The sequence below is a fragment of the Falco naumanni genome, chromosome Z (genome assembly GCF_017639655.2).
Source record: "Falco naumanni isolate bFalNau1 chromosome Z, bFalNau1.pat, whole genome shotgun sequence".
In the NCBI taxonomy this organism is placed as follows: domain Eukaryota; kingdom Metazoa; phylum Chordata; class Aves; order Falconiformes; family Falconidae; genus Falco; species Falco naumanni.
The window spans coordinates 72,611,968-72,636,614 of NC_054080.1; the positions used below are offsets into that span (position 1 = coordinate 72,611,968).

The 24,647-nt window shown below is 37.6% G+C and overlaps 1 protein-coding gene across 1 annotated transcript in view; it reads right to left on the reverse strand.

The window, feature by feature from the left end:
- Positions 1 to 1,315: 1,315 nt before the first annotated feature.
- SLC1A3 (solute carrier family 1 member 3) overlaps positions 1,316 to 24,647 on the reverse strand; it is a 68,188-nt gene continuing 44,856 nt past the window's right edge. The window contains exons 4-10 of the mRNA XM_040579716.1: positions 21,596 to 21,800; positions 20,174 to 20,216; positions 11,193 to 11,488; positions 9,382 to 9,615; positions 6,635 to 6,829; positions 5,081 to 5,215; positions 1,316 to 3,846 (exon numbers count right to left, since the gene is read on the reverse strand). Coding sequence (XP_040435650.1) covers positions 3,642 to 3,846; positions 5,081 to 5,215; positions 6,635 to 6,829; positions 9,382 to 9,615; positions 11,193 to 11,488; positions 20,174 to 20,216; positions 21,596 to 21,800 — 1,313 coding nt within the window. The 3' untranslated portion in view covers positions 1,316 to 3,641. The remainder of the gene's footprint in view (positions 3,847 to 5,080; positions 5,216 to 6,634; positions 6,830 to 9,381; positions 9,616 to 11,192; positions 11,489 to 20,173; positions 20,217 to 21,595; positions 21,801 to 24,647) is intronic.

Sequence of the window (24,647 nt, forward strand, 5' to 3'; positions counted from 1 at the left end):
AAGCCTAAACAGATCACACACTGTTGATCACACCTAGCACACCACCGATCACATCAGAAGCCAATCTTCTGTACCATTTCCATTGTAGCATTATTAAACCAAGCATGTGTTATAGAGTTAGTTGAAAAAAATGCCCTAAATTTCTTAGGAGTTGCAACTGCATTGGAAAACAAATGTCACTTTGCAAGTTCAGTCCTTCAGAAGGGAAGACAGAAATACTTCCCTGTGCCAGTAGCTGATTACATGCATGGTCACTTTGCTTTATACTGGCCACACACCATTACAGACGCATAAATTCTTGCCCAAGGATGGCATGGCTGTTTTGTACCCTGATTTCCAAATGAAAACACTGCTGACAAATTATGGAATAACCAGAGATCTTTGTTCTGCATGGGGGTACAGAAGACTAAGCAAGGCCACTGTGCCAGTAATATCTCCAAGTGAGGCACTAACGCTCCTTATTTAGCTTTTCCCATCACCGTAGTAATTCTAGAAACACAAAGATTGTTCCCCTTATTGAGTAAATGACTGTGTAGATAACTAGAAAAAAACTGGGAAAAGCTATGCTTATGTAGTATAGAACACCATGTCTTCTCTGAAGTTTTTTTACAAAACTGGTTGCATTATATATTGTTTTCACTCAAAATGCTACAAACAAATTTCCTAGAGGTCATTGTCCAGTGGCTTGTCATTGTATGTTCAGGAAAGCAGGATTTCTCCCTGCTGCCACCATCTGCTCCAACCAACACAACTTTCCAGATGCAAGTGGTTCAGCTTGTGTTTTATATACCTTCCTAGCCCTTCTGACAAGACATTCACTTTCATCAGATGATAACTGCTAGCTGACGTTGTTGGCAAATGAACTCTGACCCCATCACAAACCACTTCTATGAGAAAAGCAGGGGATTGTCTAGGCTGGCTGTAATGTTATGACTGTCTAATACCCCGGTCAATGGGTGTTTTCCACCACCTAATTATACATCCCAAATGAACTGGCAGCTTTGCAGTAGCTGAATCATTGAAAATGTAAATACTTAATTTTTAATGTGTTTTGCAGATATCAATATGAATTTATATACTTTAATTTGAACAGGATAAACATTGGTTCTTTTAATTTTTAATGTTCTTCCCTGTCCCCTTCTACTTGTTTATTTTTGTTCATGAAACCGTAAGCAGAGGTTTGAAGTGAGGAAGCCTTGCTATATCAAAGCCCTGCAGTTCCTGAAATGCCATATTATAAGTTTGTGAACTCTGAGTTTGTGTGAAGCTTCTGTTATAGACCGTTTGAAAGAAACTTTAAATCAGAAAAAAGCAGTAATGTAAAACTATTTTTATTGAAAATACATCTACAAAGTAATGTTTCACAATCCACTCTGGATGCATACCAATGCAGTACCAGTGAGGGATGGGGAAGGGAATCTTTCTATAATACCTGATTTTTGTAAGAACAAAGTTAGTATAAAAAAAGATCACATTCTTTGTGACACAATTCATTTTTTCTCAGCTGATGTCATAGAAAGACAGCCATTTACATTGTCTTTGCAATGTATTTCCAAACAGAATCTTAACAAAAAATTAAATTGTTATGCCATAAATTCTACAGTTAATGTTTATACACACATTCTGAATACAGTATCTATATAAAAATATCTCTAAATACATATCAGAAAATGCCTGTCTGTATCCTAGATCGGCATTTTGTTAGAAAAACCCCCAAACCACATTTGTTTTGTTTTAGTCAGAGACCTGTTTAGAGCTTTGTTGGTTTGATTGCTCAATGCTCTGTATTAAACCCTGCTCACTTCATTCACTGGAGAGTTCCTGCTCATACTGTCTGGGTTACCCAGCTGGAGGAGATGGGCAGGAGTTTTCAGTCCTAAAAGAAGTCTTGCCTGGGAAAAGATTTGCCTTCACCCAGCATGCTAACATTTTCACTACAGTTACTTGTACACAGTATTTATGTTCTTCTAGTGACAGAAACATATTGAATGTTTTTTGAGAGGTAACTGGGGCATAGCAAGGGAATCCTTCATTTCCATCATCAGAATTTTTTGGTAGAGGGAGAGAGAAAGAAGAAAACTGAACATTTTAAGAAAAAAGATCACTCAACACTATCGTGCCTGTCGATTAGTATTTTTTCATTCCCCCAACTGTAACTGCATTATAAAACCTTCCACTTTAACCTTTATAATAATACAAGGCAAAAAGGAAAAACTACATAATTTATATTTCTAAGAAAGGGCTTCATCAGGGAATAATCTTGAAATTAACAAAAAATGCCACAAGATTACAAGTGCATTGTCTCCCTTTTTTCATTCTTTTCTTATCTTTTCCCTGAAAGAAACCTACAATATTGCGACTTAAAATCCTTTCTAATTAAAACTTCAACATTTATTATAGTACTGACTATTTTGCAATTTATATATTTTTCCTAGTAAAAAGTAAAAAAGCACCCATTAGTTTTGCTTTCTAAAGGGTTATTTTTTCTTTTTGAGATGCTACTGATAAACACCAGGATTTCAAAATTTCACATTGACATAGGGAGCCTTCTTCAGATGGAAAAAAGTAAATCCAGCTAACAGCTCTGATAACTTATCAATGGGATGACCAAACATTTGGGAGGTTTCCAATCAGAAAACCTCCTGTTGGTCTCAGGGGTTCAGATTTAGAATCCAGTCCCTTTAGGATCTCACCCTTCTGCACCTTCTGCAGAAGGCTGGCACTGCCTTCTATTCCTATTATTGCTTATTAAGTAGATAACCAGTGTATCCAGGGTATGCTATAGGTTGTTTTTTTTTCCAAAATGAGATGAGATGTTTTCTGTCCCAGAGTCAATTCAGCCTAGGACCTGGCTCTAAAGAACAGATTGTTCAACTGAGTTGTGGTGTTGAAATTAAGGGGAAAAATCCAGACTGGAGGTACCTACGTATATGTAAATGTTTGCAAGCCAGTGGGAGCTGACTAGGCTAAGTTTTTGTCAAGATCAGCTGAGGCTAATATGAAAAACTGTGTCTAGATAAAATAACTTTCTTAGAAATATTTCAACTCGGCCGATAAAAGAGCTCATCTAGGGTATATTTTTTATTTATATAGCTTCCCTCTTTTTATCCTTTTGATTAATGTCCTTCTTTTTATTGTCTTGCTACTATTTTAACAATGATATAACACTAGAGAAAAAAATCAGATAAAAAAAGCGAAAATCTTGTAAATTTACTTAGCTGGATGCAGTTACCAAGTTAGAAGTATTGCTTGTGTGTTTAGATGTTAGGAATTTTGCAACAAGTATTTAAAAAAATAAAACCTTTTCGGTCTCTGTTGTCTGTTTTTACTTTCCAGTTCACGTTAAAAAAAAGTTTCACAGGACTGAGTAACATATACACTGAATTTTGTTTTTATTCGATTGACAATCTCTCTTTTTTATCCCCAGTTAGCACATGTCTAGCAGGACCAGTGTTGTTGCCTGTCAATATTTTTAAGTGGGAAGTCAGCATATAACACGATCACTGCTAATTAATTCTTTCCAGTGCTACTATAAAGGGAGAAATCAAGGAATAAATGAACTCTGTGATTTTAAGATACAAAAGGCTGGGAAAAGTGTGTATTTTCCACACTTGTAATGTTGGACTCATGCTTTCTCTACCCTACATCTTGGTTTCACTATCTAATGGCTTCTCACTCTCATTTTCTTGTGAGATCAGTTGGTATGGTTTCTTCATTTCATTCTCCTCTATCACAGAATTACCCATTTCAGCATCCCTGTTCTTCAGCTCATGCCGTGATAAATGTTCAACAATTCCTGCTCCAATGGAGTCTCCCAAGACATTGGTAGTGGTACGGAGACGATCCCTAAGGAGAAATAGTAAGTTAGCCTTGATTTCACTTGTTCAGGGAAACATGCAGACTAGATGTTAAAATGGCCTTTAAAAAGCTACTAGATGATTCAGCTGTTTTATACATATTTCTTTCTCTGAACTGTTAATGCCATTATTTCTTCTACAGAGATTAACAAATACACTAGGATTTGGAGTCACAAACACGTTAATACTCTTGGCAACTTCACAGCAAGAAACAGCTGAGTGATGAAGATAACAAAGGGAGCATATGGCAGATGCTTCTTGGAGGCATTTTTGTACTTTGGTGGTTTGGGTTGATATCCTATGAACACGTAAGCCAATGAGAATCTACCTTGTTAGGGTCATTTCTGTCCTTACCATGACCTATGGTCATTAATTTAGGGTGGAATAGTGCTGAAATAATGAAAATTAAACTACGTCTCAGCCCTCTCAGAAGGCTTTGCCCAGAAGAGGTAGGAGGCAGATTGACGAGGAGTGCCTGGCACTGTTACTTAGCAAGCGTCCACATATATAAGGCTGTCTGTGGGCATGTGATTAGACAATCGTTTGAAGACACTATGTTCTGATAACAACATGGGCAGCTTCTTGCAGGGATCACTTAAGAAAACTGAAGGGTAAAAGCTTCTAGAAACTATAACTGATAGGTGTTAGATGAAACAGAGGTCAGAAGAAACCTGCCTTTGATTTTCCCCATATACCTACAGGTGTCAGTTAGTTTTCCACAGACAGAGGAATGGAAAAACTGAGGGGCAATACATCTGATGGCTGGATAAAAGAATTAGACAACTGGTTTTCATTTCTCTGTCCATGGAGTGACATGTAAACCTTTCCTAGATTAGATAGTCAGCAGGGCTGCAAAGAACCGGGTTGGATCTGAACCAGCTCTGAACCTGATTGATGGGAAGGTTTTCATTGCCATCCTACAAAAACAGAAGACTAAAGCAATTATTTGCTAATTTTGTACAGTGCGTCTGAAATTTTTCTTAGTACTCTAAGGATTCAGATTTTTAAGTAACCCTTTTGCATGCAAGAGGAGCCATCACTAACACCCCTCACCATCTGCTCTAATACCTTAACCACAAGAAATTGTGATTCTTTTTAACACTTCCTTCCAACTGTCTTCCACAGCAAAAGCACACCGCTGATTGCAGTATTGCCAGAATGTCCTTGGCTGTTGTACTTCTAAACATGGTCTAAGCCTTTAGTGACTCCATAAAAATACTTACAAGAACCAGTCCACTGCAATGATAAGAGTGATATCATCTGTAGGCAAACCTACTGATGTAAGCACAATGACCATGGTGACCAGTCCAGCTTGAGGAATGCCTGCAGCCCCAATACTGGCAGCTGTAGCTGTGATGCTGTGCAGAGATGGGAAGAGCAATTAATTGCATTCCATAATAAACTCCCCTTATCACCTGGCAAACATTAAAAACAGATATGAAGCAAGAAAGCATTTGCTCAGGAGTACATAAAAAGATGATCCCTGTCCCTTACCTGAGCACTGCATAGCTGCAGGGGGTTATGGATCTTAATTCAAAATGTTTACACTAAACCTTTATCCAGAACCCTTGAAACAGGATTTTGTTAGGTGTAAATCCCCTACTAGATGCTAAGGGCTAGACAAAAACATTATAGCTACATGCCCACACCCACTGAACAAACTCACTCCACAAGCTTGAACATGTTAAAAGAGAAGTTGAGGAGGTAATTTTGTCCTGGCAGATCTAATGCAAGAACTTTTGTTCTCTATCCATCTCACTGTAACTTCATGCCAGATGAAGTATCTGTCCTCCAGCAGCTGGCGTTCTGCCATCAGAAAAGAGAAAGCTGCCAGAAACCCTGTCAAGATAGTAACTTGACAGAAATATTCACACCTGGTTTGAGAAGAATTTATTTTGTCAGGTGGTTTGGCAGGGAGTAGCTCTAGTACTAATGAACAAGGAACTGTTGCCCTAGAGTGTGAAGACAGTTAGGCCTTCTGTTGATGAATATTGAATTAAGCTGGTGGGTTTTATGGAGAGAAGCACTTCTGCTTGAAAATCTTCTACATTCCTGGTTCCACTGTATGTGTACCGTCAGTGTTCCAGAGTGATAAACACAAGTGTGTCTGTCCTGCAGTGTCCCTCTCTCTCCTTGCTGACATGTATTTCTTCTGCACATGTACCCATCACCCTTTCCTCTTAAACTGTTTGAGTAACATAGTGAAATTAATGCATATCAGCTATCATTGAGTGCTGTTTAGTGGGTTGATTGCTGTTCTATTTCAAACATGAAGACTTGTGTGCTTGAAAACATACCTGTTTCCTCCACCTCTGTCTGTTGGTGTAATAAAAGATGCTAGTGCCCTTTACACAGCTTGCTCTGCTTGTACCCTGAAAACATCAGGACCAGTAAAACACTATCTCTCCTAGAATTAGCACTGCGATGCTCTTATGCTGCTGCTTTGTACATGTATCTGGTACTGATTGTAAGTCTGTAGCTACCAACAGCTGCATGAGCCTTTAAGAAAACTTAAAAGCCATTAAAAACTGTTCTTATTGACTCTACTAAGTGCAGTGATAGGTGTGTCATGTTACAGTTTTTTTAAGGTTTACCTAATGGACAATACATGCTGGGGGGCATCTTCTGTGCAGATGTGATTCATTACAGTTACTCATCTGCTGTTAGCAGTTCTTGTGTTTAGCACTAGATGGTTTCATTTAATCCCACATATAATAGCAAGAAGGAGTCAACACAAAGGTGCTGTTATCAGACGTATGTAATAATGGCTTCTGTACCTGATTGTGATAATCTGCCCAAAGTTCAGATCAAAGTTGTTAACCTGTGCAATGAAAATTGCAGCCAAAGCCTCATATAAAGCAGTTCCATCCATATTGATTGTAGCACCAACTGGGAGTACAAATCTCGTAACTCGTTTGTCCACTCCGTTTATTTCTTCTAGACACTTAAATGTAACAGGTAGTGTTGCAGAACTGAAACAGAAAGAAAGAAGGTAATATATGATATAAATTCTACAAAGAGGGAATGAAAAGAGTGTCAGGCATTGTGATGACAAGAGAGATTCTTCTGTTTTTCTTAATTTTTATGTGATCTACCAGAATATTTTTTTTAAACATGCAAAGGCTGAACTTAAAGACTTCTAATGTCGGACATTCTCCTAATGCTCTTGGAAACTTTTTCTAGTGGTTAATTACTGCTACTCTCTATATAGTCCCTAGTCTGAATGTGTCTTAACTTCAGTATTTTGATATGAGATTCTTCTGCTAGGCAGAGGAATCTATTTAAAAATTCCTACTTCTCATTTTTTATGTTAGGATTCAGTCATCCCTAAACATTGTTTTCCTGAAGTTATACGAAATAAGCTATTCAGGTCTTCAGTAAACAGTAAGTTTTCTTTTTTTTTTATTTGCTGGGCATTTTGTTGGACGGTTACATTATGTTACCACTTGTGGGTTAACACCAATAGGCAGCTAAGCACCACACAGCCACTCGCTTACTTGCCCCCACACCCTGAGTGGGACAGGCAAAGACAAAGAGAACAGTAAAAGGATAAAAACACAGGGGTTGAGATTAAAAAAAAATAAAAAAATTAGTGCATCAAGGATAAGTGGAAGAAGAGAGAAAGAAAACAAAGCAAAAGAAATGATGCAAAGGCAATTGTTCACCACCTCCCACAGGTAGACCAATGCCCAGCCAGTTTCTGAGTAAAAGATGGCTAGCCTCCCTAAAACCCCCTCTTCGACCTTTTTTGTTGCTAAGCATGATGCATATGGCATGGAACATCTCTTTGTGTACTTTCGGTCATATGCCTGGTTGTGTGTCCTCCCAACCTGTTGCGTGCTCACTGGTGGGCAGACTGAGGAACAGGGGAGTCCCTAATTCTGTGCACTCACTGTTCAATAGCTAGAGAACCAGCGTGCAGTCAGTGTTGTCTTGGTCACAAATCTAAACCACAGCACCATATGAGCTGCTATGAAGACACTTAACCCTGTCCCAGCCAGGCCCTGTACACCACTTATTCTTGTTCCCCTGCTGCTAGATCCAAATAAGATATAAACTGTAATTCCATTTGAAGATGAATGCAACTGAACATTTGGGCTTTCTGTGCTACAGGAGTACCCAGTCGGCCCACGGGATGCCAAGATCCCCTTCAGAGGCACTGCCTCAGGAGGAAGGATAAGGTGGCTGCCTCTGGGAGCTGCCTGGGCTTGCTCTTCTTAAGGATATATCTCTGTATCTGATCACACCAAGGTTAAGAGGTTTTTCAAGACTCAGCAATTCAGATTACTCTATCTCAGTGACCTCTTCATTCTTAGCTACTTATAAAATGTAAAGTAAAAAAGGACTGTGGAGGATTGTGCTAGAAAAAAACTCTTTTCTGATGGTCAAGCTACAGTTGAACTTTAAGCAATTTTTAAATCCACTTGTAGTATAGTATGCTCTTTTGCATTAATCCAGGTTCTTGCTGAGAATCTTGAGCACACCAAGTGGAATGTCTTACAGAAGCTGGAACACATCCTTTTAACACTGTTACTGTTACCCACTGAAGTTGTAGTTTTGTTTTATTTTCTCTTAAACCATGTTGACTGACATTAGTTTTATTAAATCCTTTTAAAAACCATTGCTAATCAAATTCTCTTTCAGGTGTTTCACAGATTTGCAAGGATTGATATCAATATGTCAAATGTGAAATTAATAATTATCTCTCTCTACCAATTAATGTACTGTCATGATTTTCTTAAGTCCTCAGGAGCTTTTTCAATGGTAGAAAACTTAACCAGATTCTACATCAATGCTCACAATAGCTTCTTATCCAGATCTTCGAAGTAATTCCCAACACCAGGGACTGGTATTCAGTAATACAGAATACCTGACTTAGAACATCTGACTTCAGGAGACAGTTTTAAAATCTATTAAAATGAAAGGTATTTTTTGAAAGGTCATACGGTATAGAAATGTGTATTTTATTACAATAATGTTGTTTCCTGTCACCATAGATGCAAACAGGTTTTTTTATTCACATGACATGCCTATGACTTCCATCAAAAAAGAGCCAAAGTGGCATTTCTGTTGCAGGTTGTGTATCAATCACTGGCTACCAGGATTTTGAGCACAGAATGTCAGCTGCAACTAAGGGCTGTCAAGCTCACTCAGAACCCCCGCTGAACTTTGTTGTTTTCTGATCTGTTTTGCCATGCATGTCCTTTGCCAGCTGCATCCTTTACCAGCAAGCCACTACAAACTGCTTAAAAATCTCAAACACCGAGGCTAATCAAAATCACAAGTGTTCCAGCCATTCAGTCAGCATCAGCAAACAGGCTCATTTAATCTCTGTTCAGGGATTCTTATAGAAAATAGAGTTCAAGTCAACATAATAATTATCTCTATCGGAGAGCAGCAGGTCTGAAATAAAGTGTCCAAGTGAATACTTGAACACAGAACTAACCAACTACATTAGGCATCTTTTTTTCCTCAAACCAGTAATATTATAAAAACAGTATGGCCTTAAGATACTGTATTATACCTTGAAGATGTTCCCAGAGCTGTGACTAATGCCTGGATTAAGCCTCCAATAAATACCCAAGGGTTCTTACGGGTGATCAGGAAGTAGAGAAGAGGTAGGACAATGACAGCATGAATTAGCAAACCAATGATAACTGTTACAGTGTACATGGCCAGCTGACCACCGATCACACCCATATCTTCCATCTCAACAATTTTTCCAGCAATCAAAAAGAGGATTCCAAGCGGAGCATACCTGAAAATAAGAAATCAAATCAGTATTGTACTGAAGAAAACAGAAATTCACTCCTCCATTCATACCTTTTGTGTTTATACACATGCACGACTGTAGGATTTCACTGTAGAGGTGACTATTAAAAAGCCGTTCAACAGTTTAACTCTTTAATTCTTAACTGTTCAACCTGGATTAAACCACAGCAGCAAATGTTTCTGATAGGCTCCATTGGATTCAGGATCTGGTAAGGGTTTCAAGATGTACAGCATGCCTTTCAGACATGTAGGTAGATGAGCTACCTTTGGAATTCAAGTGACATTCAGAAGCTAATTTGGCCAATTCTGTTATAATTCTGTATGTATGCAGGAAGGCTCAGCTGACAGTTGTAGACTATACAAGTGCTCAGTTCTATCATCTCACCAGTGCTGCTTCCCATGCTGTTGGAAAGGAATCCACAGGGAGCACTGGATAGATACTTTAGCAAGAAGCCACCATTTACAAAGGTTAGCTGCGCTGTGGGGCGGCCACAAGGGTGGTGTGATCTGCTTTTTCCTATTGGTGAGCACAGCTACAGATGAAGAAACGGCTATCGCTGAGCATAAACTAACATAATTCTGCTGCATCTGGGCTTTTGGTACTGCCTTATTTTTATAAATGTCCACTTGCTTTTTCACACTAAGTTACCATAGAACAAAATTTATCCAGAATATCTCAATTGCAATTTAAGCCATCAAATCCATGTAGAAATTTCTCAGATGTAACAATTATCATTCACTGCTTTATCATCTTAATCATGCTTGTAAAGAAGGAGGAAAGATTTTGGCTTCGTATAGAAGCTTCCAGACAGAATAGAATTACTGGAAAAATACTGTTAGTTTTGTATCTGCTATTGTAACGTATCTGTGTGTGCTCTTCGGTATGCTTTCAGACTTGATTCGTTTGTTTGTTTGTTTTCTGCAGTAAAGGAGGGAACGAGACATAATTTCCTAATTACCCTTCTACCTAAAAAATAACAAATCTTCGTTGTTGAAAAGACTTCCTACCTAATGTTTCAGTGAAAAGGTATTTGATTTATTTATCTATTGAATACAATAAAGAAAGTAGGGAAATTATGTGTATGTGTAAGCAGTGCAGCTACAATGCAAGGATGTATGTATATGCTATGCAATTGCAGGAACCAGTTTGGTTGGAAACTAACAATAACAAGGTCTTGCTGCATAGAAATAAGATCATGGGAGAGGTTTGTCTGTTTCCTTTAGTGAAGGCAGATTGGGATATAAGGAAACTTTGATAGCATACTGTTGTGATTGCTATCTTTATGAAGACATACAATGGCTCTGTATGTTTAACAAGGTCTGCCACAGACCCTGATTTTTCTCATGTCAAAAGCTAAACACGCTGAAAGAGTAGGTGTGTTCAGGCAGATTATTGACATACAGAATTACAGTTCTTGTGTTGGTTTATGAAAAAAAGCTACAAGGTAGTTAAGATCCTATTGTCTGACTTCCTGCCAAACAGACTCTTGCTATCCGATACCTGACTGTGATGAAAAAATATTGTTAGTACCTTAAGACGGATTTTATCAAAGGGGCACTTACCACATGATTAGAGCTACCAATCGCATGATAGCCTCATTGAGGCTATCAAAGAAGTCTTTTAATGCCTGGCCTTGCTCCTTCATGCTTCCGATCACCAGGCCAAAGCTTATTGAGAAGACCACCAAGCCAAGGGCATTCACTCCATTTACAGAACCTGGAACGGGAACTATTTCCTCTTTCATCTGGGTGAGGGTTTCCATTGCTTCTGACACATTGCTTATTATGGAAGCCACTGTGGATGTGTCATTGGATGGAATACCTACTTTAAACATTCTCTTTTCATAGTTAGTTTTGAACTGTTAAAACAAAAATAAAGATAGGAATTCTGTGAATTATAGCAAACAAAGGTAAAAATCACACATTAAATTATTAATTATTATTGCAGGACCTTTTAATTCTTTGTGTAGTATTTGTTGGTAAAACGTCTTGTGATAAAAACCTGGCTTTCCTGAAAGCAACAAAAATGTATATGAACTTCAAGAGCTAAGTCTTTTACCTCTAGCTTCCAGAATTCATTTTCTCATAAATATGTCAAAATCAAAGATGCATATTTGTCATTCTCATGAGTTTTGTGACAAAACTTTTGATTATTAGTTTGCATTGTTATAAATTGCCACTTTTCCTACCAATATATTTCCAACTGTTAAATAAAGAGGTCTTTTTTGGCTAGTGAAAATACTTTCATGAGCTCTGGAATTTCTTTCCTTTTTCATCTCCTTGAATTAGAAAAAATTAGACTGAAAGTATCTTAAATGTAACATTCTTCTTTTCTCCTTTGCAATGGCAAAAGCCGTTAGTTTTCTATGCTTTGCCATAGCAAATCGCTGCTTTTCTTAATTAAGAAAAGAGTGCTACCTTAAACAGTTCCCTTATGGAATGGGCAAATCAATTTAAAAATCTCAATATGCCCCTAAATGTCTGCTTTGAAAACCCATCTTTCGCCACCTAATGCTTTTCCAAAGAGAAATGTGCATTCTGAATATTTCTGTCTGGGCTTAAAAAGCCCTGCAGCCCTGTCCTGATTAAATTCTCTTGAACACAAAGAATACTAATTATCACCAGTAAAATATTTGTAATATATCTCAGGATGCTAGATACTCTACTAAAGCAATGGGATGCTGGTGTCAAGGTTATTCAGCAACTTTGAATTTTTATTCCTTTAGGCCTGCCAACAAAAGACAAATATTAAATCTAGGAGCCGTTGTATTATCAGTAGTATCTGGAGAATGTTTTGCACTTCAAAAGTATTTGAGTGAAATGGAGTACTTCTGACTAAGATGGGAAACTTGAATATCAGCATCTCTCAAAACTGACCTAATTTTCTGATATTCCCCACACATGAATAGTTTTATGCACTCCTTTCACATATTTGCTGTATCCCCCTGAAGGCTTTAAGTCTTTCAGAATTTCAAATCTAACTTGCTTACAGGAGAGTTACGGAAAGTTTCAGATTAAGATGTATCAGAACAAATCTCCATGGAGGCCAAATGCTCTTGAACTTTAAGTGAAATCTGCTGAAATGTTTCAAGATTTGGGCTCTGGTGAGAGGAGACAGCTGAGCTGTTCGAACAGTTGGCTGACACAGAAAAGCCCAGTTCCACTCCCATCCAACCTGTGATAATTTCCCATCGGTGGCAGTTCTAGTTGGATCTCTCAATGACCAATTCTACTTTTTAAAATGGCAGAAAACTTACCAAGCAAAAAAAAATCAGCCATTTTGGGGTAAAGGCTATGGAGGTGAAGTAGCTCACTGACTGATGAATGCAAGGGAGGGCAAAACATTGAGACTAGAACTACAGAGCCAGGGAAGGAGGGATGCAGTTACCTCTTTAAGTGACAGAGAAATATTAGAGCAGAAATGGAAATTTTCTAGAAGTTCTCACTAAATTGTTTTTAATTCAGTCCTGACAGGAATGTTAAATTATTGCCTAAGGCTGTATATTAAACACTTCTATTTTTTTTTTTTTCTTTTAAATCTGTATAGGTATGACAAATGTGTTATATGTATATCTTTGTTACTGTTTTTCAGTAGAAAAAAAAATTGGGAAAATTTCCTTAATGCAAATATCTGAAGGGTGCAATTACGCCAGACTTGTGGGCATACAGATTAGACAAACATAAAAAATCAAGCTGTTTAATGAGGATTGGAATTAAAGCCTAATTTCCTAATGAATTTTCTATTAATTTCCTACTTCCACTAGCACTTCGTAACTGACTTTGTCCTGATTCTCCTCTGTTACCCTCAGGTCCTTCTCTCATTCTGTTTGAGTAGGTCAAAAGCGACGTGTGATACGGCTGTTAGACGGCGTTAGATGTGTGCTGCCTGGCTGCTGCCTGTTGGAACAGGCCACGAGTGGAGTCATAAACTGCTTTCCTTTCACTGGCAGCACAGCCACGGTTTGTCTGAAAATCACCCCCCTCATGTCAGATTAGGTTGGAATTGGCCACTGGGCTCAAAAACAAAGACAGGACTGGGAAGAATTTGGGTAGCTACAGGGGAGAAAGCACAATCACATCAAGATTCTTACCTTTAAAAACTCCATCTAGAAATTATTTTAGCTTGTAATATTCATATTCTTTCCTTTTTTGGTGCTAATTCTGGAATGCTGTCCCAGCATGAATATGCTTTTAATTCTTTATTAGTTAAACCTCTTTAGGGTTATAGTATAGATTTTAGGACCTCACTTAGCAAAGTCCATTTCCATTTTGGCTACTAGGCTGGTATAGAGAGATGTAGATACTACCTGTTGAGTCACCCTGCTGGTCAGACTTAAGTATTCAGAAACGTTACTAGGGAGTATCATAGTCTTTCTAGACACCCTCCCACCGCCTCACCCCGCGGAGCAGTGGAGAAACAGTTTACTTAGAGTGAGATTCAAAATGAGAATCAGAGCAACAGGAATAGGAGCAATCATTTGCTCTGGGACAGTCACTGGAGATAGCCTTTCTTTCATCATTGCTACATGAGGTTAAGGATAACTCTGTGGATGTATCTGCCTTCTTATGCCCAAAGTTGTCTGTCAAAGGTCATGAGAAGATTCCTGGTGAAGCAAAACAAATTAAAGAAAACCAAATACATGAAATGCAAAGGGGATGTCTATTGAGGAAAAAGTGCAGGTTGAGCTTTATTCTTATTAGTGCTTTTTCAGATGACACTAAAGGCAAAATACAAGATTGCTTGACAACACAAAACAAATGTTCTGTGTGTGGAATGGTGAAAAAGCCAACTGTTTATAAGAAGTGACAGGTTGAAAGACCACCTTCAAGGTGACAAAAAATGTCAAAGGTTTTGATATAGATAATAGAAATAGGTAATAGTGGAGTTAACTATTACTGCTCTGCAGAGGAACTGTTGATAAGAGATCAGTTTGTGAGCTTTTATGAGATCCCTACTTTCAGGCAGATCTTTGTCTTCATGGGAATCAGTTATCAGCTGTTCACATAGCTTGAAATGACATTTTAATGTCACACTGTGATTCTGCTAATCCTTGTTCTTTTGCAACAGTAAGTAATGTTAGAAATTAGACAAAACTGCTCATATGATAGATCGTAGGCTTAAGGGTCTCAGAAGAGCTGCTTATGTTTTACTGGAAGTCCACACACGTACACTGATAATCTGTGATGGGCTAGACAACATCACTGAAATCCTGTCTTTCTGAGGATGGTTGGTGCATTTTGTCTCCAGGCAGAGTTATTTTTGCCTGGTAAGATATTAGATGCAAAATACTTATAATTTTTCCTTAATTTCATGTATAGAGAACAAAAGAGGAACAAGGTAAATATTATTTAGAACATATTTGAACAATCTATTTTTTCTGCAGTAAAATATAAAAATAATGGCATTTCTGAATTTTTTTACAAGACACAGTGCTAATGAACAACTCAAAAATGAATTTTAATTAAGTTAGCTCATTATGAAATAGACAAAGTAATTACATTGTTGCATAATATAGTGAATTAGTTGTTTACATTTCTATTATAATTTTGTTTTCGTTAGTGGTACAAGATACCCACAGTCATTTGACTTGAATATATTACATGACTTTTTAAGAAGCAACATTATAACACGGTAGTAGCACATTCCACTGCTTAACTTGGAGACAAAGTAATTGTATGGGTAACTGCTCTGAAAACTAGTAATTTACTGTCAGTGCTCTGAGATAGTGTAATCAGCACTGTTTGTGCTAAGTCTGTGTGATGGTGTAGTCTTTAGTGAATGGTGATCTTAAAAGCAACAAGTTTGGTTAAATGCAAGCCTGAAAAAAATGAAAAGAAATTAAAATAAGGCAGTGACTTCCCATCTCCCTAATTAATTTTTTTCTTTTCCATATAGACATGTCTGAAAATGTTCTTAATTGTCTGCGGAAGACCTGATGACACAGGTCAAAATATATCTTAACTAGCCAAAATTATCATGAGGATTAGACAGCATATATTAATTAATATTCACGTCTGGATGTGTGATCAACACTTCCAGTCCCCTTGATAAGGATGAGTTCAGGAAAGAATATTTAATTCAAAATATCTCAAAAGAAGTGCAAGTATCAGATGCACCTTTCCAGTTCTTTAAACTTCAGCTGGCATCAAATTCCACTTATTCACAGTAGAATGACCCTTCCCAAATTGTCAGACTGATTCTGTTTCTCTTGTCCCAAGCTCACTTGTATTTCTTTGACTTTTGATATATTCCCAGAGCACAACACAAAGAATAAGCAGTTAAAAAAGCAGATTAACAAGCAGACTGTTTATGACTGCTTAGCTCTAGGCTAGATAGCATATTTTAGTTTAGCAAAGAAAAAAATGAGGAGATAATGACCAGAGCTGAAGGATATATCCAAAGATTTCTTGAGATAACCCTAAACTGGGAGTGAATATAGTGGTATAGAGAAAATTTTGAACAAAGTAACCTAGTTTTAGGTAAGTGTGGAATATTTATCCGCAGTCAGCCTTTTGAGATTCTCAACATCCTGATAAAAACCACAGAAGCCCCCAAATGATCAGTGCATAGTGAAAGCAGCAACATATGTCATATGAAAAGAACGAGCATCAAAAAGTGTGCTGTTTGGATCAATGATCTGCTGTTTCCAGCAATCCCTATCTGCCACTGATATAATTGGAGGAGATCCTGATAGAGACAGGGTGCCAACAGGACTTTGATCTTTCACAGGGACAGTGGGAGTGATGAGTGAAGAGCAGAGTGAAACTAAAGCCCAGCTTTTCCCAGATTATTGTTCATGACTTGACCTGCTAGGCAAGGTAACTCTTTGTCCCTTTAGACTTTCCTGACCCATGGGGCTGAATGCCACCAGATAAACTTGAAATGGTTCTGCTCCCTCAGCTGAAAGGTTTGATTGAAAGGATTTCTTTAGCTTTTCTGTGGGCTCTTTCTCTCCTACAGGGACTCCTCCTGGCTTCTGAGCCCCACAATGGGTTGCCTTTTTTTTGAGAGGAAGGAGCATTTTGTTCCACCACTCTTCTTGTTCCTAGGGAATAAAATGTGCAAAGGAGGAGAAGAAGAAGCAAGAGGAAGAAGCTTTGCCTCATAGACTTCCTGGGAAAAACGAACAAGAAAAGGAATCCAAAGGATCAGGAGACTGAATGAGGAACAGTAGAAAATTTAGGAAGAGCCTTCCTAAATAAGTCCTTGGGTCCAATCTTCCTTCATGACGCTTCTCCCAGCAGCAATCTTGTAAAAGCTTTCCCAGCTCCATCTAGAAGCCCTCCTCATGTTGGTTACCCTCTCCATATAGCTCCATTTCATTTTGCGTGAAAGCAATTCCATATCCAGAAAGCTAGTTTTACCTTGCTGAAATGAATTATGCAAAGGAAAGTACAAATTTCCATGCTTTGGTGTTACAAAAGTTGAGTGATGGTTGATCTTTTGAGGTTAAAAACTTGGGAAATTATAGTTGGTCCTGTGTGGAGCTACTTTGGTGTTTTGATGCTTGCTATTGATGGGGAAGTAACAGGTTCAAAACCCGCTGTGGGTACCAACACAGTCATTAGGGGACCTGTCTGCTGGCTGTGGTGAGAAAGAAACAAGAACCTTCCAGTGGGTTTCAGTGCAGGTCTGTCAGGAAAGAAACCTGCCTAGGGATGCTACCAGACAGATATGTGCACCTTAAATATCAAAAGATGTGATTTGAATGTGCAATGTATATGCCAGTGATGGTTTCCAGGTGTGCAAAGCTGTGTGGGGGTCAGTATTACACCCTTCAGTGTGTGACTATGAGTGTTTTGTGTTTTGGCCAGCAAACAGTGTTACAGAACCAGATCAGTGCCAGATGGATCATCCATCTTCATAAATCTTCTGAGAAACATATGAAAAACCTGATGTGAACTTTTGAAAATAAAGTTATGGAGTTAGATGGACAAAGTCATCTGGATACCTATGAATCTTACATATACTTGTTTCTCCTGTCTGCTACAATAAAATAACTTATACCTAAAAATCTAGATTTTGGTACCTGATTCAAAAGGTAATAGTATCAGTACGACAGATTCAAAATCCTGGTGCTTCAGTAAGCATAGCTGCTGCTGAAAGTGAGAAAAAAACTTTCATTGAACATTTCCATTTTTTGGAACCATTTTTTGGAAATCCCTTTAAGCTGTAAAGCACATGAGAAATACAATATACTTAGTGTAAACAGAATCTGCAGGAGATCTTTGATTAAGAACATAGATTTAGGACTGCTAGTCACAGAGTCAAGTTTCCTGTTGCTGTAGGATATTTTATTGAAAGAATTCTTCAAGCTGTATCTTAAAACTGGTGAGGTAGTTTGCTACCACAACTCCTAACTGAAGATTTTTCCAGGACCTCATGTAGGTAATGAAGGTTAAAACCTTTACTAATTCCCACTTTAAATTCAGTCATAGTGATACCCACTTCTTACTGTATAAACGTTTTTCTTCATCTTATACAGCTCTGTTCCCACTTTGGTTTCTGTACCCGAATACTTTTAAATCAAGCTTCTTTTTGCTTTGTATGCTGTGTTCTTTTGATAATCCCAGCAACTCCTGTCTCCATTGTAATTTTGCATGAATGTTACTGTGTAATGAGCTGAACATACTCAGTATGCCAGCCACATTCCTCTGGCTTTGTTTCTTTTGTTGTAGTTATGTCACCTAATATATCCTAGAGCTGAATTTGAAGGGGTTTAAATTTTGTTTTTCTTTCCATTGATGGCTTTCCATTTCAAAGCAGGAATTACTGTTCATTTCTAAATGTTTTATTCACATGTGATGAAGAGCTATGAGGAGATAACCATAAGATAACCATCTTATGGCCATATCATTCATAAAAGTACCAATTAAGGTACACTCATTCTTTCAGTCCTTCTATTGCTATCTCTACAAATTTACAGTTCTAACAGTAATCTTATCCCCTGCTCAACTATTTCACTTCCCTCATATTAAACCCTATGTTTTATGGAAGTCCAAAGAGATTTGATCCATTGTGCTTCCGTGGTGCACACACACCAAAAAACGGAACCCACAAAGCCCCACAAAACCGCCAAACCAAGCAAGAGCAATCTTCTGGAAGAAAGGTGGAAGATTATTCTGGTACTATCTAGGTTTCAGAAACCCATGTTATTCTTCACCTTGTTGGTTCTTTTGTTGTGGTTTGTTTTTTTTTAATGTGTTTTTCATTTTTATTTATTATGAAGCCTTTATTCTTTCCTTCAAGGTACTTACATCCTTCAGTACAACTGAACTCAAGCTAATATGTTACTAAACACTTAAATAAATTCCCAAATCTTGTTGAAATTGCAATTTGAAAGGCGCTATGATTGCTTTCACCAGTTACAGATAATAACTTCCCAATTTGAGACATTTATTAAAAAAACTTGTTGCCAGATCTGTAACTTTATGCCCTAATTCTTTCATTATTTTGAGATATAGATTGTGTAATTCCCTGACTTCATTACATTATATTCTTTAACTTTTGTTTCTGATTTAGATACAGACTTTTGTATTTCCATACTGTTCTTCTGCGTCCCTGTCCCAAGTTCATCATCATACTTACTGAAAACAGAGGCACAGCATTTGTTGATTTTGGATCTGGGTGTAGTTTATCTTTAATGTTGACCAAATCTTTAATCTAGAAAGCCACAGTTTTTATTACTCTCTATTTATATAACTAAAGAAAATGTTACTGTTTCTTTTCAATTCTTCTGCAAGATACAACTCAGCTGCACTTTGGTTAAGTTTCTACTTTATTCTCTGGCTTCTTGACCTCCATATTTCAGCCTTTTTTTTATTTTATCGCTGCAGCAATAACTGGTAAAGAATATCAGTTCAAGACTGTCTGTAGAGTCAATATGAAGCAATTAGATTATGGAAATACATATTATAGGTTTCATTGAATCTATAATGTTCTCCTTTTAAAAAAAGAATGTAACTAGTTACTATTATTTTCTCCATAGAACAGTTAAGGTTAAGACTAGGCTAATGATAGAGGAGTTTGGGAAGCAAAATAGAAGAGCATTCCTATGTACCCCCACCATAGGTCACAGAAAGTCCTCTAGTTTGATTATTTATTGATGTCCACAAAATCATTTCCTCTGTTTCAAACCTATGCATGTTTTGAGCATGACATTCGTGAACATCCTCCAGCCTTTGTGCAGATGAGGTGTATCTCAGTATATCTCCATTTAACATAATACTGGTTGTGAAAAGTAAATTCTGTATTGACTTGAATGAAGCTTCCTGTAGACTTATGAATTTGACATTTTGAAAACTTCTTTTGTTTATTTGCTGTGCCAGGTGTGTTTTCTTCACTTTTTGTAGCACATACCGAGACAATATGATTGAAAAGAAAGCACAGATTTGGCTGGTTTAATTTGAGGGGCTTTTGACAGTTGGCAGCATACATAAGATTTGTTACTGCTGTAAGGACGTGATATTCCTAAAAAAAATGCTATTTCATTTCAGTTTCTTACTTTGTTATGATCTGGTTGGAAATAACAAAAAATTTTTACCTGTTTAAAGCAAGCTTCCACCAGATTTGGAGGGAACATGTTTCTGTGAAAAAGAAACAAAATAACATGAGATGTAATCAGGCTGTAGTGATATTCCAAGTAGGGGCACAGCTAATAAAAGAATTGACCAGCTCATTTTCAAAGGAATCGTAAGACAAATATGTAATTATGTATACAGTGAGTAGAGCTTTGCATATAGCATTGGCCTGGTTAGTGGGTTGGATAGATCCTAGCAATTGCAATCTGTGTATCCAATATTGTATAGAGATCCGATTATGGAGCAGAATATTAGCTAAGTTACCAAATGAACAAAGCTCTGTGGGTCAGTGTTGACTTTTAGTTTTGTATTTATTAATGCTTTCTGAATCCAGATTAATAAAAAGGTTATCAATATTTAATGTATTTCTACTTCTCAGTTTCTGCAGGCATGTAGCTTAGTACAACATGACACTTATCACTCAATTTAGAGTCTTGTCATGATTAAGAGATAAACGTTTCTGAACTCTGAGTATTCTTTAATAATAACACATAGACATATAATTATATATGTCTCTCTATATTTGTTACAGATGGGGGTTTGTTTCTTTGCTTTCCAAAATGGTGACATTTCTGAGGGAATTAGAAGCAGCCTAACTGAATAAATCTTGAGGAATCTGAGTGCAAACCTCTTCATGGGTCTTTCTGAAGTCCCCCTTCCTGGCAGCATGACTCTTGGAGGCCTTTCTCCATGTCTCTGGTTTCTCCAAATGGGTTAGTGGAACACAAAATTTTGGTGGCTTTACCTGTGGAAAAGCTCCCGAGTTCAAAACCTCAGCTTCCCTACTCCCTGGAATACATCTGTGACATATTAGCTCTATAAAAGAGGCATTGCAGAGTCTCTGAGCAAGGAGAAAACAAGATTTTATATCTGTGCCCCTCTATTTCCAGCATTTTACTTGCCTGTTCCTTGGATTTATTTCCCATCCATACAATTTAACACGTTGAGTAGATGCACCCAGATTGGCAGCTACAATTCAAAATTAAGATGAATAGCTAAATCAGGAATTCAAGTGAAGTAAGAAAACTGTAAAAAGTTGGAAGTAAAGGAAAGCAGAGGATTTTGGTAATAAGGACTGTGCTTTGGAAGGAGGGGAGAAGACCCATGCAGATAGCAGAACAGAAGTCTTTCTTTTGTGTATGAAAGAAAGAATCTTTCTTTGAATATTAAAAGTAGTTTCTTCCCTTGCAAGAGCTTGGTTGGAAAATAAACGCATGTATTCTTTTGTAGTGTTATAGTGTTTAGAGATATTGGTATCACATAATTGAAAGAAATTTAGCTAGTTTATGCAGTTGCTGTCTAAAATTTCTACTTTGTTTTCACGTGAATCTAAATATTATTGTCGTTGCTATTGGTACAGAAAATGTGCAATGTCATAGCCATACCTGATTAAATCAAGAAAGGCATCTGCTGCTGTCACTTGCACAATTTTGCCTTCTCTGTGCATGTTTTCTTTAGTACCTTTCCCAGGGTGGATGATGACCACAATGATTATACCAATCAGTACAGCAATGATGGTAGTACTCATGTAGTAGACTACTGCTCGGATTCCCATCTTCCCTGATGCTTTACTATCCAGGGCAGCAATTCCTAGTAAATTTAAGCACAAGGATATTCACCTCATACAGTTGTGAGTAAAGAGTGTAAACTCAGCATGATGAAAACAGTTTTGTGGGAAGAGTTTTGATGACTAGTACATTTAAAGCTACCCAAGGTAAGTTGGCCCTCTTTTGCAGCTCATACTGCCACTGTTTTCCCATCCCGCCCCTAATGCTTGTTATAATTTTCTATTAGAAGACTTACAGCTTTCTGCGCTTTGTTAACACTTCGTTAAAAGCAGGAATTATTGGTCTGATGCAGCGTGGCACTGTCTATATTCCAGTGACCCAATTCATGGTTTTTGATTAGCATAGTTAGCATAGTCTGGAAAATGTGCCTTAGAAATGTGCTGCAGCTAATTTGTAATAGTAAGAAAGAAAACACAGTACTCTCAGGTAATGTTGATAATATTTACTACAGTTCATGTGTATGAAGTTTTCTTCATACCCTAATGGAATGACCTCAGTTTGCCTCTGTTCCAAGCCATGGGAGTTTAAAACAGATCAAATGCTGTTAGCTTGTTTCAGAAAATCCTTACTATTGTATGAATAAGCATTTAGAGTCTTTTGTAAGCTTTGCAAAACCTGCGACATTAATCCTAATTCTTGGCTTGTCTTAATGCATCTGATCTAATGTGAATACTGGGGTGCTCACAATGGCATCTGCTAAAGTGTTCGTTTGTGAGATTGCACCAGCAGGGCTGCAATGTGTTTTTAAAATGAAGGTGCAGTTCTGCCAGGGAAATCTCTGAGTCTCTGAGAAGGAGTGTCTCATGAGGACTGTCAGAAATGGAAATGTTTTTTCTCTTTCCAAGCAGGTCCAGTTAATAGTGTTCTCCTTTAAATGCTCCTTTGGTGCTTCTCCTTAAAAGTAAAGTCAATAACTTCCCCATACTTCATCTGGAGGGCTACGCCATCTGTCCCAAAACATTGGTGGTGCTTCTTGTCGGAACCAAGCTTTCAAAATGCATAATGAAAAAAAAGGTCAGGAATGGGTATCTTTGCTTTATCATCTCCTCCTATGGACCCCTATATAACACTGTCTAATCCAGACTTCTGTGGACTGCCCAGACATTTATTTTAGATGCCACCTTTGAACATACAACATACAATGAAATCTGGCCACCTTCTTCTCTGGGTACTTGTCTCAGAGGAGAAGTGTTTAAAATAAGGCAACAGGACTGCATTAATAGAAATAATATGGAAACATTTGACTAGAATCACGACCTGGCAAAACGAAATGTTTTCTCAAATCATTGTAGATATATTGTACTTCTGCCTGTCTTCTAAAGGAGAAAATATGTGCTACTGGAGTTACAATGAAAATATTCTAGTCACTGATGTAACTGAGATCAAGGCTGTGTTCCAGGCTCTGATCAAATCTGGAAAGTATAAAACCAATCACATGCTTCATACTTACCCTTGCATTTCAGCTGGTGTTTGCCTGTTGTTTTGACAGAAGCCATTAGAGCCAGTAAGATCTGTACCCACAAAATGAATTGCAAAGGGAGATCACTAGATTTGCACCCCGAATTGCTTGATTTTCGTGTGTCATTGTGGTGGAAGAACAAAAGTGTTACAGGCATACTAAGAGACTGAAAATGGAAATCCAATGTTTGAAGCACTTAATCCTTCATTTCTCTGCTCAGCTTTTCCATCTGTAAAGCCTGATGATAATGTTTGTGGTAAGTTTACCTATATGTTTTGAAATTCTGTGAAGAAAATGGTAGATAGTACTAAGTAATAGATAGTTTTCTTATATTTACAAATAGGAGGTAAGTCCTTAGCCCTCTTGTCAGTGGATGAAGGATTGATTTATTTTTTTTTTGGCTCCTCAAAATATTGCAAATGCAAAATAATACAAGTAAAATTATGCAATTCATAAAAATATATATTTTTTTAGAATTTCAGATCTGCTGCTGAGTTGCACAATGTTTCTGTCAGACAGAATTTTATTTTCAAACTATCTGTATGCAACTTAAATAAATTGTAATTTAAAAAGTGAAAAATGAACATAGACATACTAGTCCAGTCAATTTTATCTTTGTATATTTTAATTTGTTTTTAATGTTCTTACTTACAGTTTCTAAAGTAGCAGCAATGGGCTATGTATTTTTTCATTTTAGCTAAGCTAAACTTTTTAAGCTTTAAACTTGGTTACATCCTAAGCATGAAAATGTTAACATAGATAGTTTGGTAAGAAGGTTTGGAAAAGCACAGGTGTTAAATCAGTCAGTTCCCAGTACCCTGCCCTTGTCAGATAATAGATTCAGGGCCAGATGCTGAGCACTGTCAGTCTAGAGGGTTTTGCAGCCGTATGTGCTTACTGCTTTGAGCAAGCAAGTCTTTCTTTGTAATCCACATTGGACACTAGGTTGGGTCTTCTGCAGTTGGAAAATCACTAGGAGTCAGTGTAGGGCACATTTCACCACTGAAGATCGCTGTGTTGAAGGATTAGAGTTTGTGATCCTATTTCTTTTTTGGACAGATTCTGGGATTGAGTGGTGAACCATGTGCACGTGGTATGTCAGGGAGCAAGAGTCATGCACTTTTTCTTTATAAGCTTCTTTCCAGCTTGGTTTCCTATTATGCACTCTGGCTGTGAGTACAGGGCCCCTTATTTTAGGTTGCTCAGTCTCATTCCTGCTCTTGCTATCACATAAATGACTTCTCAGCTTGAAAGTAGAGAACAGCAATTCCTCTCGTCTGGAGCTCTAACTGCTCATGGCATATATAGCAACAAGCATTCAAAGCATAGGGATGACAAGCCTAAGGATGAACAGAAGCTGTATGAAGAGGAAGCATGTTCTCACCTCAGAGAGCCCTTACTGGGAAGCTG